At 32.4% G+C, this 18436-nt stretch overlaps 1 protein-coding gene and 1 pseudogene across 2 annotated transcripts; both read right to left on the bottom strand.

The window, feature by feature from the left end:
* Positions 1 to 7515: 7515 nt before the first annotated feature.
* On the bottom strand, positions 7516 to 11938 carry LOC103956048 (methyl jasmonate esterase 1-like). 2 transcript variants are annotated; one of them, XM_048575671.1, is made up of 4 exons: positions 11401 to 11938; positions 8609 to 8737; positions 8124 to 8432; positions 7516 to 7534 (listed from the first exon to the last, which is right to left on the bottom strand). In XM_048575671.1, exons 1-3 carry the CDS (start codon positions 11884 to 11886, stop codon positions 8160 to 8162), a joined length of 888 nt encoding a protein of 295 aa, XP_048431628.1. In that variant the 5' UTR covers positions 11887 to 11938; the 3' UTR covers positions 7516 to 7534; positions 8124 to 8159. The 2 variants fall into 2 exon arrangements, with proteins under 2 accessions (XP_048431628.1, XP_048431627.1); XM_048575670.1 differs by lacking the exon at positions 7516 to 7534 and having other exon boundaries at positions 7664 to 8432; positions 11401 to 11937.
* Positions 11939 to 13463: 1525 nt separating this feature from the next.
* Positions 13464 to 14593, bottom strand: LOC125473099 (annotated as a pseudogene).
* Positions 14594 to 18436: the final 3843 nt, after the last annotated feature.

Here is an 18436-nt window from a genome sequence, read left to right on the forward strand (position 1 = left end):
ATTGAATTATTACTAAGTATTGATTAACGTGTTTATTTCCTATTGATGACACATTATTTAATTTGTAAATTTAGTTTGAAAATATATTAGTATACAAACGTCACTGCTGCTGCTCCATTATATAAATGGCGTTTATCTTGATCAAGCTAACTAAACTAGACGAAATCTAAGGATATATACATTTTGTGAAAGATTAAAAATATAATAAAACCAAAGAATATAATGTTTGAAAAAAATCTCAAAGCATTCTCTTCTCAGATGTTATCTCCTTCCAACAGTTGCTTGATAGAGTTTCCATCACCCTTTACAAGGTTGCCCTCAGTAAATTCCAGGTTGCTTTGCGCCAACTATATAGATTTTCACTATTTCCATTAAGAAATAATTGCAGGCAATCAAACAATTCATTTATGGGGAAACATATAATTGACATCTGATGGCAATGGTATGAAGTAATCTGCAGTACCATGAGTCAAAACAATAGGAGGAAGGAGAGAAGCAACATTTCTAACATTCTGGTAATCATGAGTTCTGGAGAAAAAAGTTGCGAAGATTGTTCTTCTTCCATATTTTGTGAGAGGCTTTGAAGTCATAAGAATTAAATTCAATTCTCAGACTAAAACTATGAGAGTACAAGAGAATATGTATGGTGAACATTTTAGGAGACCAAGAAGTCTGTACCCTAGAAAGATTGAATGATATAATACCTCGACGGTTGAATTGATCCACTAAGTTAAGCAAATTGTATCTATTTGAAATCAAAAAACTCAGAAGTAATTAACAAAAATACATGAGAATCAATTCGAAGGAAGTTGAGAGCAGCTTTATTTGGTGAGAAAACTTCTTGTTTATTTGTATTGGATATTGTCATTTTTGGTGTAAGAAAAAGAAGCATGAACATATAAACATAAAAATTGTATTCCTGGTCATTTTTTAATGACATGATTTGTACTTGGTGCTGTCGTTAGGGTTTGATTATGGGTGTGCATTTATTAATAAACCTTGATTTTATTGCTAGTCGTATCTTGTACTTGATAGTAATTATGCAATAAAATTATAGTGACATTTTATATTTAAAATTTAAGTTGGGTGTAGAAAGAGGTTATACGAGTTTAAATAAAATTTCCCTTGTTGTTATTGAGGGGAAAAAGTGTTCAAATTACGAAAAGCCTTCCAGAATGTTATTATTTAACGAGTTGAAATTACAACAATGTCTACGAATATTTACAAACATATAATGGTAGTACGGACACTTCGCAGCGGAATGAAAAATTGTGAAAACCATATACAATTAGTATTATATTATGTTTCCAAAACAAAATGAACGGCTTGAAGAATTGAAAACTAGATTGGAAGTGCCTTCCAACAATATAAGGCTTAAAATAAGGATTTTTAGTCAAAATAGTCTATAACATTGGCATGAGATTTAAAATCGATAGAAGTGGTTTCTAAGTTTGCCAACCATAAATCATTTTTGTCATTCCGTGAAATTTTTTGTTAAATATTGACCAAAATGACAAAAATGACTCAATTTAACAAACAATGGGCCAAAATGATTTGATAAAGTAGAGGGTATTTTTGTCATTTTATCTTTGTTTAGTGGAGATTTAACACGGAATGACCAAAATGATTGATGGTTGACAAACTCAGAGATCACTTCTATTGGTTTTAAATCTCAAGTACCAAAGTGAAGAGTTATGTCAATCTCAAAAACATTTTGATTAAAAAGCCACAAGATAATGAACTCCAATTTATCCTACAACTACACACGATTTTGTTTCCGCAGTAACATGAAGCGATGTAGTGTTTTGCAAATATCTATTCACACAGAATTTTGTTTAATGCATTGTTTATTACATTGGAAACTACAAAAATCTCATTTGACACTCTAAACTTTCTATAATTAGAAAGAACATTACACTTGTGAGGAATGTAGAATGAGATTTTTGGAGTGCTAATAACAATTATATATATATATATATATAATATTGTCTGGTCAAAAGAAATAGACACCTAATCAATGACAACCAACGAAGACGATGTGCCCACCAAGATTTTGAAGATGAATTTAAAAACCCGCTCTTATACCAGTTGATGCTGGACAAATCAAGGGATTCACTCAATTATGGGATTCACTCAATTATGGGCAACAAAACGTGTTTGACGTCGTTACTTGTGGATTAATTAACTCAACGGGACTAAAAGCCCAATAGTTAATTTTGGAAGTATGAAACACTTTCTTATATTAGTTTTTTTTTTTTAAATTAACTAATTGACTGTCTAGATCATATAGAGCTCGTTAAATGGAAAGAGATATCTTACAAAGATAAGGTAGATAGTTAATGGGAAATTTGAAAAAATAACCAAATTTTAGGCCCCGTATAGAATTATAGTCATTAATTTAATTTTATGATAATTATAACCAAAACTTGATTTAAAATTACTAATATACCCTTAATTTTAGGGTTTCTCACAACAATTAAAACACACTTAACACACTTAGATCGGTTGGATGATTCGGTCTAGGTTTCCATTACATGAATAGGTCCGACACTCGCACAAGTATAGTTTTCCAATTGACACAACCTCTCGTATCTGTGGACATTACATTGTTCTTCACAAACAGAGGCTCCAAGTGCTCCAGCATTAATCTTCGCCCTCAAATGAGCATCACACCTCTTGTCATCAGGATCAGCTGCCTCCAAATCTACAATGATCATCCTACGAGTGAGAATCAACTGTACTTACGCCTGTTGTCTGCTCTGGGCGTTTAGCCCGGCAATGTAGAGGAAAAACTGAGCTAAACAAATGGTACCTTTCAATATCCAAAACACTACAAAAACACCGCATGCTTGAGTCGAAAAGCTCTTATCTCCATAACCCAGGGTTGTGATGGTAGAATAAACACAATAAAATGCATCCACAAGGCTCAATTTCTCAACAGTATCTAGGAAGATTGTGCTACCAATATGAGTAGCAAAAGAAGGATAAAGACCACTATATTTGTACCTTAGCAATCATGCATACATATCACGAACTTACAAAACCACTATCAAAATACTCAACAACATGGTGCCCTCAATTTGAGGTTGTTGCGCAAGCAATATATTTGATGTTGACAACGTTCCTGACTGATGAACATCAAGATCTTCAAACTCCAAATGCTCCAGCATTTTCGCCCTCTGGAGCATCACCTCTCTCGTTACTTCTAGTGTACATCGGCCTATGTCTTGGCACCACCATACATGGTATCTTCCTCCTATCCACCACTTCTAAATCCCGCTTTAAAACTTCCAATTGCTTGCTTCCTTCAACAAAATTGGTCTCAGTTGGAATGTACACAAAATTTACCGACCCAACATCAAACGAATAGTAAAGATTTCGTATAGCTGGGGCACTTGTTCCAATCGGTTTAGATGTTTGTTGGAAATTATATATTGTAATATATAATTTTAATAATTGAATGAAAAATATTGTTAACCAATTTCTTGGAAAGGTTATGTTGTTTAGGTGTATTCCTTGATAAGTGATGTATACTTATAGATGAAAAGTTACATCTCTTTAATAAGTAGAAATTGGATTCTATTTAAACCCATGAAACCATTGGTATTAAACATAGAAAAATTAGAGTTAATTTTTACTCTTGAGAAATAGGGTTTCCCCACTTTGTTTCTCTCATGCTTCGTGAGTCAAATTCCGAGTCGTGTCTTGAGAGTATGGAATATATAAAGTTCGCTTGAGTCCGAAGATTGAAGTGCTTTGACTTTGGATTATAGATTGTTGAATCCTGGGAGATAGACGCCTACCGAACTACAAGCACAAGAGTAGGGGCGAAATTCTGTCTTTAGGACATTGCATTTATGCAAGCCTCAATCTCCAAGTTTGTCAGTTTTTCTAACTTTCTCTTTAGTTGTTTATATTAATCTCATATATAATTGATGTTGTGAATTTTTTATGATTATTATCATTGGATTTATATTGTTATTTTTCATATTTTCTAATATTGCTCCAATAATCTAAAGACAGAAATTTATCTCTATGCAATAATTAGAAAATATGATGATGTGTTTGTAAGATGTTTATGCAGTATAGGAGAAAAGAAGAGGGAAAACGTAAGCATTAGTGTTTACTTGATTCGTGCCTTTTGCATTGTATGATGTTTAAAAATTGACAGTTATTATGGCAAGAAGTAAGTGCCTCCTGTCAAAGAATGACTAAGAGACACAGATGAACATGATAAAAGTGAACATAAATATGTGCCATATGGTATAGTAGTTTATAGTGCAGACTACTAGTACTAGTCCGTGGGATTAGTTCCTTTATAAGGAAGGAAATTCATTTGAATTTGATGCATTTAATTGATATGTTGCCAACGATTTGATGCATCTAAATGACTGTATTTAATTTGTATGATTGTTTGATTTTGATGACTTGTAGTCCAACCGCTAACCATTGCGGCTATTAAAATATGTTTTCTTAACCACGTTGTTATGAAGTGATTTCTATAACAGAATCCAATTGATATGCAGTATTTCATTAGTTTATGAGTATGATTATATCCCATTTATTTAAAAATGGAAGATGAAGTGGCCTTATGATCAGGAAAGGCATGTCTTGATTGGGAGATGCAAAACACTGCATATATTTTGACGAAGCCATATATGGGCTTGATATTCCAGGCTAATGTTTGGCTGGTGTTTAATTTTTACTGGAAAAGGAAATGAAATGGGATTCGGTGCCCTTAACCAACACAATCTATTCTGATTGGTGAGTTTTGGTGGTTGATCGAAACCACACGTGGCTCTTTATTTGAAAGAATATCTGTTGCGAAGCAGTATTGTCAAGTTTAGAAAGCAAAATTTTTGAACCAATCAAATGGATTGATGATTGATCTACATATGCAACATGTTTGGCTGCAGTGAGATGCAGTTTTCATCTATTTCTATTGTGATCAATATAATGATCCGTATATATCTTTGAGTTTGTTATTATATGTGATTTAATATCAACATGAAACTAATGGGATAGTTGGTGGGACACCAGATACGGCTATTGGAACTCTTTATTTGGAAATATATGTCCCTTAGAAGGCATGCAAACATGGCTTGTGAAATCAGTTTAATATACTGTTTTAGACTTTGAAATTATCTCAGCCACGTAAGTGTTGTTGGGATTCCTGCACCGATTTCTGGAAATTTCAGTTTTCCAGAAAAGTTTATTCGTCATAAGCAGACACATAAAATTTTGGATTTAGTTTGTAAGGAACAGTCGTGTATCTTCCAAAGTGCACGTGCAGATGCATGGACTCTTTGATACTCACATAACTGAAAGTATCAAGGAGCGGTGGTTTTGTAATGATTTAACGAATAGACATGATCACTTTGTATGTATCATTTAGTGCTATTTCCATAGTGTAACCATTCCATCACAAATGTGGTGCCGCTCGGAAGAGAGTGGTGTGATCAGGCCACTACATGGCAGCTATTCCAGAAAGTGCAAAGAATTGCAACTCTGTTTGGAGGGAAACTAGTATGCAAAAATCAAGGACTGCATAAATCCCGAGTAAATTGCTTTCTGAGATGGTGCAAGTAATTGCACAACATTGCAGTAACGCACATTCATATTCAACTGACGAAAATATAGTTATCTATATTTTCTGATAAAAAGTATGCAACGCCCGTAGACTGAAAAGTCCTGGTCTATGTTAGTAATCGGAAAGTCAATGAATTTGATTTGAGTTGTATAACAGAAAAAGTGGTGGTTCTTTGTCAAATCATAGAGTTTGACTTGAAACGCTGACGATTGAATCATGGGCGTCAAGACTTATTTCGTAAGGATAAAGCATCCTATAGTAAGGCACTAGCCATAAGAACTTTAAAGATTCTACATAAGGGCTAGTGAGAGAACCCAATGTGAGTAAATTGTAGGGGAATGACATAGTTATATTTGGATAATATGTCAACTTAAGAAGAATGACAAAGTAATTTGCTTATAGAAAGAGATAAAGATGATCTCTTACAATGGCATTTTAAGGCATTGAAAGGTTAGAGACCTACTGGAAAGTACCTTAAATGTGGGGGAGTTTACCCAAGTGTTAGTAAATTACTTAGTAATTAAGTCCTAATATAATTTTGAGGACTTGACATTTCAAACAATGTCAAACAACTACTCTCGTATGAAATATAATTTCATAAGATGGATTGTGCACACCATTAAAGATAGTCAACCTAGTAGTGGATCCAATTATTAAAGGTTTGATTAGAGAGTAAGTTGATCATCGAGGGGAATGAGGCTAAAGCCAACACAACTAATGAATCAGCCGAGCGGAAACCTAACTTAGTTGATTGGAGATCCCATGGTCTAAGTTCAATAGGCAAACTAGTTGGGCATGATTCAAAGAAGTTAACACACTATATACCTCATTCTTATGGTGGAAGAAGTGTGTTGTCTGGAGAAGTTTTAGGATGTATATTTATACTTAATGACAGTGATATCTTATAAATAAGAGGAATAGAGCGGACTATTCTTAATCAGTGGTCACCTATGTGAGAGTAGAAGTGGGTCACTTCTATGAGTATGAGATGGCTAAATTCTCTAAAGTTCTCATGAATCCGGGATTTGTTCAGGACCAAAATGAACACAACCGTATGAACCATAATATATTAGGATTAGTGATGTGTGTTGCTTATTGTCTCGGTTTACTACTACGGTGAACAGTTCAAGATTCTATATTCACTGCGTCACCAAGTAAATCCGATAAGTATTCACTAGGGTAGGTTCAAGTCCAAAAGACACCTCTCCCGATGCATCTCTTGTCCGTCTGTACTCTCAAATTCTTCCTAATTTTTCATTCATGTGGGGGATTGTTGGAAATTATATATTGTAATATATAATTTTAATAATTGAATGAAAAATATTGTTAACCAATTTCTTGGAAAGGTTATGTTGTTTAGGTGTATTCCTTGATAAGTGATGTGTACTTGTAGATGAAAAGTTACATCTCTTTAATAAGTAGAAATTGGATTCTATTTAAACCCATGAAACCATTGGTATTAAACATAGAAAAATTAGAGTTAATTTTTACTCTTGAGAAATAGGGTTTCCCCACTTTGTTTCTCTCATGCTTCGTGAGTCAAATTCCGAGTCGTGTCTTGAGAGTATGGAATATATAAAGTTCGCTTGAGTCCGAAGATTGAAGTGCTTTGACTTTGGATTATAGATTGTTGAATCCTGGGAGATAGACGCCTACCGAACTACAAGCACAAGAGTAAGGGCGAAATTTTGTCTTTAGGACATTGCATTTATGCAAGCCTCAATCTCCAAGTTTGTCAGTTTTTCTAACTTTCTCTTTAGTTGTTTATATTAATCTCATATATAATTGATGTTGTGAATTTTTTTATGATTATTATCATTGGATTTATATTGTTATTTTTCATATTTTCTAATATTGCTCCAATAGAGTTTCCAAGCATGTTGAGCTTAAGACTGTAAGGCAGCCACCACGGTTTCCATGCATGACTGTAATGGCCAATCATACCTGTGATTGCCAATACAAAGTTACAAACATATGGTATGAAATCTTGAATATATGCATAACATGACATTAAGAATTTATGAGTACTTTACATCAAATTTTGGTTATAATTATCATAAAATTAAAATGGTGGCTGTAATTCTATATGAGGTCCAAAATTTGGTTATTTTTCCAAATTTCCCATGGTTAATTGTAGGGGTAGCTGCTAGGCAACCCAATAAATAGAAACTAAAAACATAACTTTGAAGTCACTTTGTACTATGGTATAGTGATTCTTCTTTCCTTGTAAGTGAGAGATCTTTGGTTCAACCCTCGTCGTATGCTAACTTGAACCACATTATTGCTAATCTGTTATAAGGCTTGTCCCACTCTCTTAACCCCTTAGTATAGATAATATCGTTTATTTTAAAAAAGAAAACATAACTTTGAAAAATGAGAAGCGACCACAAGCCAAGCTAAACGCAGTGACCATGTTTATAGTAGTGCGTCATGCCTCTTGAACTAAAGTTCATGGACACGTAATTATTAGTACTTAAAGCAATCTCATTTATTCATTTACATTTTGTACTATGGTGCATGCAACGCAGGCTACCTAGTATGCCTGAATTAATCATGTCCGTCCATGTCTTTATGAATGCTTCTCAGCAATACTTTGGAGGTGGCAGAACAGCTCCACTGGTTTAGAGAACATGACCATGTGATCAGAACCGTTTATCACTTTCACTTCATTTGGGGGATTCTTCTTGATCATGTAATTTTGCTCATCCAACGCAATCGCAAGGTCTTGGTTGGCCACGATGAATACTCTACGAACTGATCCATACCTCTCTTTCGTGAGTTTTATTACATCATAATTATATAAAGGAAAAAATCTTACCAACGATAACGCTAGATTTAAATCCTGTCCATGACAAACATAAAACAAAAAAAAGTTAGCTAACCAATACTCGAAAGCCCGAACTTATTTTTTGAAACAATTAGCGCTCTACTCTTACAATACACCTTATGTTTCCAATGTGTTATAAGAGAACACGATAGGGTTCCTATATATTTCAATAGACACACTTCAAGACTTACCTGTGGTGGGGAGAGCTGGTACAAGATTGTCGCCATGTCCTTAGGCCCAAGGAGAAGGGAGGTTGCAGGGTTGTTGGTCCCGTTGTCATATCTGAATTGAGTGTCCATAAATTGCCTTCCTTTGGTAACCTATACATTTTTTAAGAAAATTATTTTTTAGTTAATTATCCTTAAGTAGGATTCAGAAAACAATGAACAAGAGATCATGTTAAATTGTTACTTGTAACAAATATTTTAAATATGCCATATTCATTCATCAAAATAAGGTTAGTACGACATATGACCAATAAATTGGGTATACAGTAAAACCTCTATAAATGAAAATGTTGGGATCAAGAAAAATTATTACTTTAGAGAAGTATTATTATATCGATAAGTAAATAATTTATAATGTATTGATATATGAATATTTATTAATGTATGAAGAATTTTTTTATTTTGTTCATTTTTTATTTTTTTTATTTTTGATTTTTGATTTTTTTTGATAAAGAGACATGTTGGGACCAAAAGAATTTATTATTATTTTTTTTAACAAGTGGTATTATCTATATTAAAGGGAAGAGGGTGTATTTAGCCTCATAATGGGCTAGCAATAATTTGGTTCAAATCCGCCTTTGGCGAGAATCGAACCTAAAACCTCTCACTTACAAGTGAAAAGGAATACCGTTAGACCGTAGTACTAAGTAACTTATTATTTTAAAGAAGTCATTATTGTATCGATAAATAAATAATTTATTTATTTGTCGATATATGAATATTTTTTAATTTGTAAAGTATCTTACAAAAAACAAAGATGCATGTATATTTTAGGGTTTTAAAACTTTTAAGGTGATTTAGGAACAAGACGATCAACTGTTTTAAAAAATTAATTTCCTAGAAGATAAAGTACTTCAATGTTTTATATGCAACATAATCTCTTTATATATAAGTAATCTCTTAGACTCCTAATCATTACAATTATCGTAACTTATCCATCTATGACATCTCATTTGAAAGGAATAAAAGGGAGCATTGTGCGAGTATAAAAATGAGCATATCTCTTCTAGTTAAAAGATTTGCAAACAATGGGTTCAACAAAAATATTAGTTGATCTCTACCAACCAATCAACACTATCAAACACTATTAAAAGGTCAACATGATATTTATCGGATGAGATGAAAAATAACAATGTTAAGAGGCACAAACCAGCAAAATATTCCGAGTTAAAAAAGTATTGTATGAGTGGTTTCTCCAATATCAAGATAAAGTGAATATGACTAGAGAAATGATAGCAGAACTTTTAGACTTTTAGTATATACTAGCCTTCATGCGCATGCAGAAAACATTTTTTGAATCATGGCGTGTTAGTTGTGACTTACACTTTTTAAATGTATATATATGCGTAAATTGACAAAAGGAAAGTCAAATATTTGAAGTAAATAAATAATTTTAGATCATACTAGAAGAAACACCTCATAAACCAATTAAAGCAATTGAATTCACATATTAAAATCGGTCTCTATAGAATTTACATTAAGAATAGAGAAATAATATTTAATAAACAATTGATTGAATCATATTATTGCTAGCCTATTGTGAGCCTAAGCCCACATCCCTCCACCTTAATATAGATAATATCGTTTATTTAAAAAAAAAAACAATCATTTGACAATTAATTTAATCACATTATTATCCGTGTGCGAAAGACTTTTTTTATAACCAGCATTCTCTTAAGATGTTTTGAACGTGTTTAAAATAGAGAAAATAATATTTAATAAATAACTGATTGAATCACATTATTACTAGCTCATTGTGAGGCTAAGCCCACCCCCTCCCCCTTAGTGTAGATAATATCGTTTGTTAAAAAAAAAACAAACAATCATTCGACAACTTATTTAATCACATTGTTATCTGTGTGCAAAAAACCTTTTTTTATAACCAAAATTACATGTCTCTTAAGATGTTTGAACGTGTTTAAAAATAGAGAAATTGAATCACATTATTGCTAACATATTGTGAGGTACTAATTAAAAATAAATTAAAAAAAAGCACCAAAAAGTAAATTATTAAAAAAATACTATTAAAATGATGAAAATGCCCCTACCTTATTTGATGCATTATTTTGGGATGCCTTTGAAATTTTTTTGTTTTGGGGGCATTTTTGTCCAAATATTTTGTTGAAGCATGGTGACACCAAATCACTATTCACCTTTTCCATTCTCTTTATATATAACTAGTAGAGAGCACACACTTTGTGTGTGTGAATAATTTCTCTTAATAAGTGCATATTTTTTCTTAATATTACATAATTACTGTTTTGTCATAGGAAAAATAGGTATATGATTGTCATTTTAAAAAAAAATGAGGGTAAAATTGGAAAAATAGGGATATGATTGTCATTTTGTCAAAGGGTACAAATTAAAGCCTTTTCAACCGCCCACCTCCTCCCACGTTCTCCTTAAGCGCAACTGCTTCAGTTCATTCAAACTATCAAAAAAATATCATGATTTCACTTACGTGTATGAAAAAAATGATGGTGGGACAATTTCTCTTAATAAGTGTATATTTTTTTATCTTATGTAAATATTTTGATACAAAATTACTATTTTGCCCTCCTTATGTAAATGTTGTGTATCAAAAATGAGGGCAAAATAGGAAAAAAAAGTGGAAAAACTTCAAAAGATACAAAATTACTATTTTACCCTCCTTATATCAACATTGTGCATCAAAAGTGAGGGCATAATAGGAAAAAAAGGGGCAAAAGTTGACAAGGCCTCTTCTCTTAATAGAATAGATAGATGAATTTCATTACCTCTGCATATGCAGTTGAGAAATTGAGAGTAGGACCATACATGACAGCTGTGGCAAATATCGCAGCAGCAACTTTCTCAGGAAATCTCTCCATGAAAATGGATATTACGGCTCCACCCAAGCTGTGACCCACGAGGATAACCTTTTCATTTGGTGGTAGAGACACCATGACCTTTGTCAATGGCTCGACGAATTCCGATAACGAAGGGAGTTGTTGTATCTGAATCGGGTTGATCCCGGATGCTCCCAAGTCTAGAGCTGTTACATTGTGACCAGAGTTCCTCAGAAGAGTCGCCACCTTATACCAACTCCATGCCCCATGACAGGCTCCATGTATCAACACAAAATGTTTTGGACTTTGAGTTTTGTTGTGAATGTTGGAGGGCGGGGATGGGGTTAAGGTACTCGCTTTTGCCAAGCAAATAAATGAAAGGAAAAATAAAAGGAGCTTCTCTGTCATGTTCTTCAATTCCAATTTCTGTATCATTAACTCACAATTTCCTTGATTTGGTTTGCTTCTATCGTCTTACTTTTATATATAGAAATCCGTCCGAGAACTAATAATCGACTCAGGGGTGATGTTATGGAGAGCAAATAAGTAGACTAAATTTTGTAAATTAAATGACATGGAAATTGATGATTGGATTATTACTTAAGTGTTGATTAATGTATTTATTTCTTATTGGTGACACATCATTTAGTTTGCAAATTTAATCTCTCTAGCATACTCATCGACTCAGAAGTCAAAAGTCTTGATTGAATTAGGGATGTGATATCCACACACCTCATTTTACTTCCCACACACTTTTTTATTTTTCAACCGTCAGATCGGATGAATTGAAAAAGATCAACGGATAGAAATTATCAAGGGTGTGAGAAGTAAAATATTGTGTGTGGATAGCGCACCCCTTGAATTATTACTAAGCATTGATTAACGTGTTTATTTCCTATTGATAACACATTATTTAATCTTTAAATTTAGTTTGAAAATATATTAGTATACAAACGTCACTGCTGACGCTCCATTATATAAATGGCGTTTATCTTGATCAAGCTAACTAAACTAGACGAAATCTAAGTATATATACATTTTGTGAAAGATTAAAAATCTAATAAAACAAAAGAATAAAATGTTTGAAAAGAATACTGCTAGAAACTTAGAGTTGGGGAATATTGTTAGATTTCTAATGCTACCAATATCCACTAAATTTGAAATATTTCCGTTACACTATGTTTGGAGGAGAAAATAAATTGAGAATTTACACAAAAATCAGAATTTTTATATTGGCATGAACTAATTTTCTTGTTTGGATTTGTAAACATAGAAATTTAGAATTTTGGTGTGGCTAAAAAACTTGGAAATTTGGGCCTCCAATTTTCAAAACTAAATTCAATGAAAATATAATGGGAAATTTTATTTGAACCCATATTTTGTATCACAACACCCATCTTACTTTTTATATCCACATTGTATTTGATTTATTTATCATTATCTCTTTACACCCAACATTATTTCCGAAACCACCTTTATTTATCAAAACTAAACTCAATCAAACTTCTTTTTACACCCAACTCAATCTACTTAAAAATAAAAAATAAAACCCTAACTAGTCTATCATCTTCATGGAGCAAATCCCCTTCTCTCTTTCTCTCTCTTTAAAAAAATCCTTCCATCTCCCATGGTTGTCATTCTGCACCCCCATCTACTCCTCCGTAGTCATTCAAACCTCTTCCTTTTCCTTTTCTTCATCATTTGCCATCTCTAAATTTCTAGAGCACTAATTAGAGTTTGGTATGTTTCAATTAAATGAGAACCTTCTAGCCTCTATATTCCTATATGTGGTAGAAAAATGGGTACGCCCATGATAACTTTTGGTAGATCAATGAATCTTTTTAACCGTGGATATTTATTAGATACAAAAGTTGAGGACGACAATTCACATTACATTGAACTGTGTCTAAAAATTATATCGCCTTTGCATGTTTTATAGCCAACTCATAGCTAAGCAGTTTTTATTGTAGAGCAAAACTTCAGGAATTGATCTAACTTGGATATGTAATTGAGTTTATGCATTTTAATGATTAAACTGATAAATATTTCGACCATATATGGATTTAATATCGTAGTATCTTTTAGCCTTTATATGCCACAAAAATTGTGGACAAAAATTCACAATACTTAGAACTATGGTTAAAAAGTATATCGATTTGCATGTTTTATAGTTGAACTCATAAGTAAGCAGTTTTATTGCTGACCAAAACTTTGGGAATTGATGTAACTTGAATGTATACTTGAGCATATGCATTTTAATGATTAAATTTATAAATATCTCAACCACATATGAATTTAATATCGTATTGTCTTTTTGCCTTTATATTGGTATCTGTGGCAAAAAATGGGTACCTCCATGAGAAAATTTTGTAGATCGATGAATATTTTCAATCTGGATATTTATTAGATACCAGAAATTATAAGTCTATTCGCGAAAGTCTAAGTCATGCCATGTACAATATTTGTCAAGACACATATTGAGGGAACTGTTATTAGCACTCCAAAAATCTCATTCTACACTCTGCACAAGTGTATTTTTCTTTTTAATTATAGAAAGTTTGGAGTGTCAAACAAGATTTTTGAAGTGCTAATAACAATTTTCTATATTTATATACATTTTTTTTTTTAGTTTGGAGTGCCAAACAAGATGAATTTCATTACCTCTGCATATGCAGTTGAGAAATTGAGAGTAGGACCATACTTGACAGCCGTGACAAATACGGCAGCAGCAACTTTCTCAGGAAATCTCTCCATGAAAATAGATATTACGTGACAAATACGATTCAGGATAACCTTTTCATTTGGTGGTAGAGACACCATGACCTTTGCCAAAGGCTCGACAAATTCCGATAACGAAGGGAGTTGTTGTACCTGAATCGGGTTGATCCCGGATGCTCCCAAGTCTAGAGATGTTACATTGTGACCTGAGTTCCTCAGAAGAGTCGCCACCTTATACCAACTCCATGCCCCATGACAGGCTCCATGTATCAACACAAAATGTTTTGGACTTTGAGTTTTGTTGTGAATGTTGGAGGGCGGGGACGGGGTTGAGGTACTTGCTTTTGCCAAGCAAATAAATTAATGAAAGGAAAAATAAAAGGCGCTTCTCTGTCATGTTCCTCAATTCCAATTTCTGTATCATTAACTCACAATTTCCTTGATTTGGTTTGCTTCTATCTTCTAACTTTTATATATAGAAATCCGTCTGAGAACTAATAATCGACTCAAGGGTAATGCTATGGAGAGCAAATAAGTAGACTAAATTTTGTAAACTAAATGATATGGAAGTTAATGATTGGATTATTACTTAAGTGTTGATTAATGTGTTTATTTCTTGTTGGTAACACATCATTTAGTTGCAAATTTAGTCTCTCTAGCATGTTCATCGACTCAAAAGTCAAAAGTCTTGAGTTGAAAAGTACTCCCAACTCCAATTTGCTAGAAACTAGTTTTCTAACTCATAGCCACATGGTAATGTTACCAAATTTTTAAACCAAAATTTGTAAACCAATTGATGTGGTTGTTGATTATTGAATTATTACTAAGTATTTATTAACATGTTTACTTCATATTGATGACACATTATTTAATTTGTAAATTTAGTTTGAAAATATATTAGTATACAAACGTCACTGCTGCCGCTCCATTATATAAATGGCGTTTATCTTGATCAAGCTAACTAAACTAGACGAAATCTAAGGATATATACATTTTGTGAATGATTAAAAATCTAATAAAACCAAAGAATATAATGTTTGAAAAGAATACTGCTAGAAACTTAGAGTTGGGGAATATTGTTAGATAATGCTACCAACATCCACTAAATTTGAAATATTTCTGTTACATTATGTTTGGATGAGAATAAATTGAGAATTTAGACAAAAGTTCAAATTTTATATTGGCATGAACCAATTTTCTTGTTTGGATTCATAAACATAGAAATTTAAAATTTTGGTGTGGATAAAAAACTTGGAATTTTGGGCCTCCAATTTTCAAAATTAAATTCCATGAAAATATAATGGGAAATTTTATTTGAACCCATATTTTGTATCACAACACCCAACTTACTTTTTATATCCACATTGTATTTGATTTATCTGTCATTATTTATTTACACCCAACATTATTTCTGAAACCGCCCTTACTTATCAAAACTCAACTAAATCAAATTTATTTTTACACCCAACTCAATCTACTTAAAAATAAAAAATAAAATCCTAACCAGTCCATCATCTCCATGGAGCAAATCCCCTTCTCTCTCTCTCTCTTTAAAAAACCCTTCCATCCCCCATGGTTGTCATTCTGCACCCCCATCTACTCCTCCATAGTCATCCAAACCTCTTCCTCTTCCTTTTCTTCATCAGTTGACGTCTCTAAATTTCTAGAGCACTAATTAGCTTAATAATCAGTATGAGCTTCTGGTTAAAGTGTTTAATGAGTTTGGTATGTTTCAATTAAATGAGAATCTTCTAGCCTCTATATTCCTATCTGTGGTAGAAAAATGGGTACGTCCATGATAACTTTTGGTAGATCAATGAATATTTTTAACCGTGGACATTTCTAAGATACAAAAGTTGCGGACAACAATTCACATTGCATTGAACTGTGGCTAAAAAGTATATCGCCTTTGCACATTTTATAGGCCAACTCATAGCTAAGCAATTTTTATTGTGGAGCAAAACTTTGGAAATTGATCTAACCTGGATGTGTAATTGAGTTTATGCATTTCAATGATTAAACTGATAAATATTTCGACCATATATGGATTTAATATTGTAGTATCTTTTAGCCTCTATATGCCACAAAAGTTGTGGACAAAAATTCACAATACTTAGAACTGTGGTTAAAAAGTATATCGCCTTTGCACGTTTTATAGGTGAACTCATAGGTAAGCAGTTTTATTGTTGACCAAAACTTCGAGCATTGATCTAACTTGAATGTATAATTGAGCTTATGCATTTTAATGATTAAATTCATAAATATCTCAACCACATATGAATTTAATATCGTATTATCTTTTAGCCTCTATATTGGTATCCATGGCAAAAAATGGGTACCTCCATGAGAAAATTTTGTAGATCGATGAATATTTTCAATCTAGATATTTATTCGATACCAGAAATTATAAGTCTATTCGCGAAAGTCTAAGTCAATGCCACGTACAATATTTGTTAAGACATATTTAGTGAACTATTATTAGCACTACAAAAATCTCATTCTACACTCCACACAAGTGTATTTTTCTTTCTAATTATAGAAAGTTTGGAGTGCCAAATGAGATTTTTGGAATGCTAATAACAATTTTCTATATTTTATACATTTTATTTTAGTTTGGAAGTCAACTTTCTTTCTTTATCAAGTTCGGGGTATCACTGACTGTGACCCTGTGCAAGTAGTTGTTGATTCGTTTTGAATAATCACCATTATTTCTTACAATGTCTTGGGCGTATGAATAACAAAAAGAAAACGGTCATGAAACAAGCTGAATAGTAGTAGTACTAATTACTAAACAACTTGTGCATGATGTTTGCTTATAACCAAGTGGCATGAAGGGACAAATTTGTAGGTTTCATGCATGACTTGGAATAGTATTAGTAAATGCATGATGTTTGCTTATAACCAAGTGACATAAAGGGACAAATGTGTATGTTTCATGCATGACTTGGAATAGTATTAGTCGTCGTGAGATTTTGCATCAATTTTTTGCTTTTAATATGTATATATTAAGTTCTATTTTAATGGGATTGCTCACCACCCCTAAGTTGTGATAATGCCTTTATTTATCGTTGTTATGTGAGTTTAATTAAATTTTGAGATTGTGTTATAAGAAAACATCATGCACAAGTTGTTTACTAATTAGTACTACTCTTATTCAGCTTGTATCATGATCGTTTTCTTTCTGGTATTCATACGCCCAAGACATTGTAAGAAATAATGTTGATTATTATCAACAACTAGTTGCATAGGATCGCAATCATTGATACTCCCAACTTGATAAAGAAAAAAAAAAAGAAAAAAAACAACAAAAAAAAAAGTTGACTTCCAAACTAAAATAAAATGTATATAAATATAGAAAATGTATATAAATATGGACACACACACACACATAATGAAGTTTCTAAGAGCATCTCCAGTAAGGGGCTTTATATGCGATTGAAAAGTGATGGATATAGCCCATTTTAGAGTGATGAGGAATCTATGTGGCTTTATAAAAGAATATCTCCCCATAAGGGGCTATTTACTTTCGGGCTTTATATGGGGCTATATATATTTATTTATGTTGTAGTTTAATTACGCGATAAAATAATTTTGTATTAACTTTTCTTAAGTTGATTTTTGGACCTGTTAGCTTAAAAAAAAAATTATGAACATTTCAACCTTCTGACAAAGTTAGATTTAATCACTTATGAGCCATTGGAGTAAATTATCATATCTCAATCTTATTCGTTGGTTTGCTTTTCTTAAATCAAACAAGATAAGATTTCATCTTATAACTAAATTGTAATGCTGTTGTTTGTTTATGTTTTTGTTTAGGTCTCTAAACTTCCAATGTCATTTTAATAAGTAGTGTGTTTATATTTGGAAATTAATAAAATTAAGCCTAGTAGAACTTCTTATATCATTTTATATCTTAAGAATTAAATATACAAATAAAATAGAGGAGGACCTTTGGAACAAAAAAATGTAAAGAAAAAGAGTTATAAAAAGAATAAAATGAGAGTATAAGTGCATTCTCAAGTGGGGGGAGAGTGGTAAAATTTGGCTCACATTGTTAGATACTTTTCTCTTGAGACCCACTGCTTTTTGGGCCTAGATGTAGCCTAATTTTTTTCTACCCAAGGAAAGAAATTGCTAGCCCAAGTGGTGGATCTAGACCTATTTTCCGCCTTATTAGGGATGAAATTTCTTACTAAGACTTCAAATATAGTAGGTTCATGGAGGATGAAGCCCCCATTGGGGATGCGCTAAGGGTATACAACTAGGT

The sequence above is a fragment of a genome, unplaced genomic scaffold, assembly GCF_019419815.1.
Source record: "Pyrus x bretschneideri cultivar Hongxiangsu unplaced genomic scaffold, Pyrus_bretschneideri_v1 Contig8, whole genome shotgun sequence".
In the NCBI taxonomy this organism is placed as follows: Eukaryota; Viridiplantae; Streptophyta; class Magnoliopsida; order Rosales; family Rosaceae; genus Pyrus; species Pyrus x bretschneideri.

What these genes read in the sequence shown, in the direction of transcription:
- LOC103956048 (XM_048575671.1), bottom strand. Translation starts at nt 11,886, where the DNA reads ATGATACAGAAATTGGAATTGAAGAACATGACAGAGAAGCTCCTTTTA. An exon ending in TCTCAACTGCATATGCAGAG is followed by an intron (nt 8,738 to 11,400) that starts GTAATGAAATTC and finishes AAAAATGTATAG; the next exon opens with GTTACCAAAGGAAGGCAATT. An exon ending in ACCAGCTCTCCCCACCACAG is followed by an intron (nt 8,433 to 8,608) that starts GTAAGTCTTGAA and finishes TGTCATGGACAG; the next exon opens with GATTTAAATCTAGCGTTATC.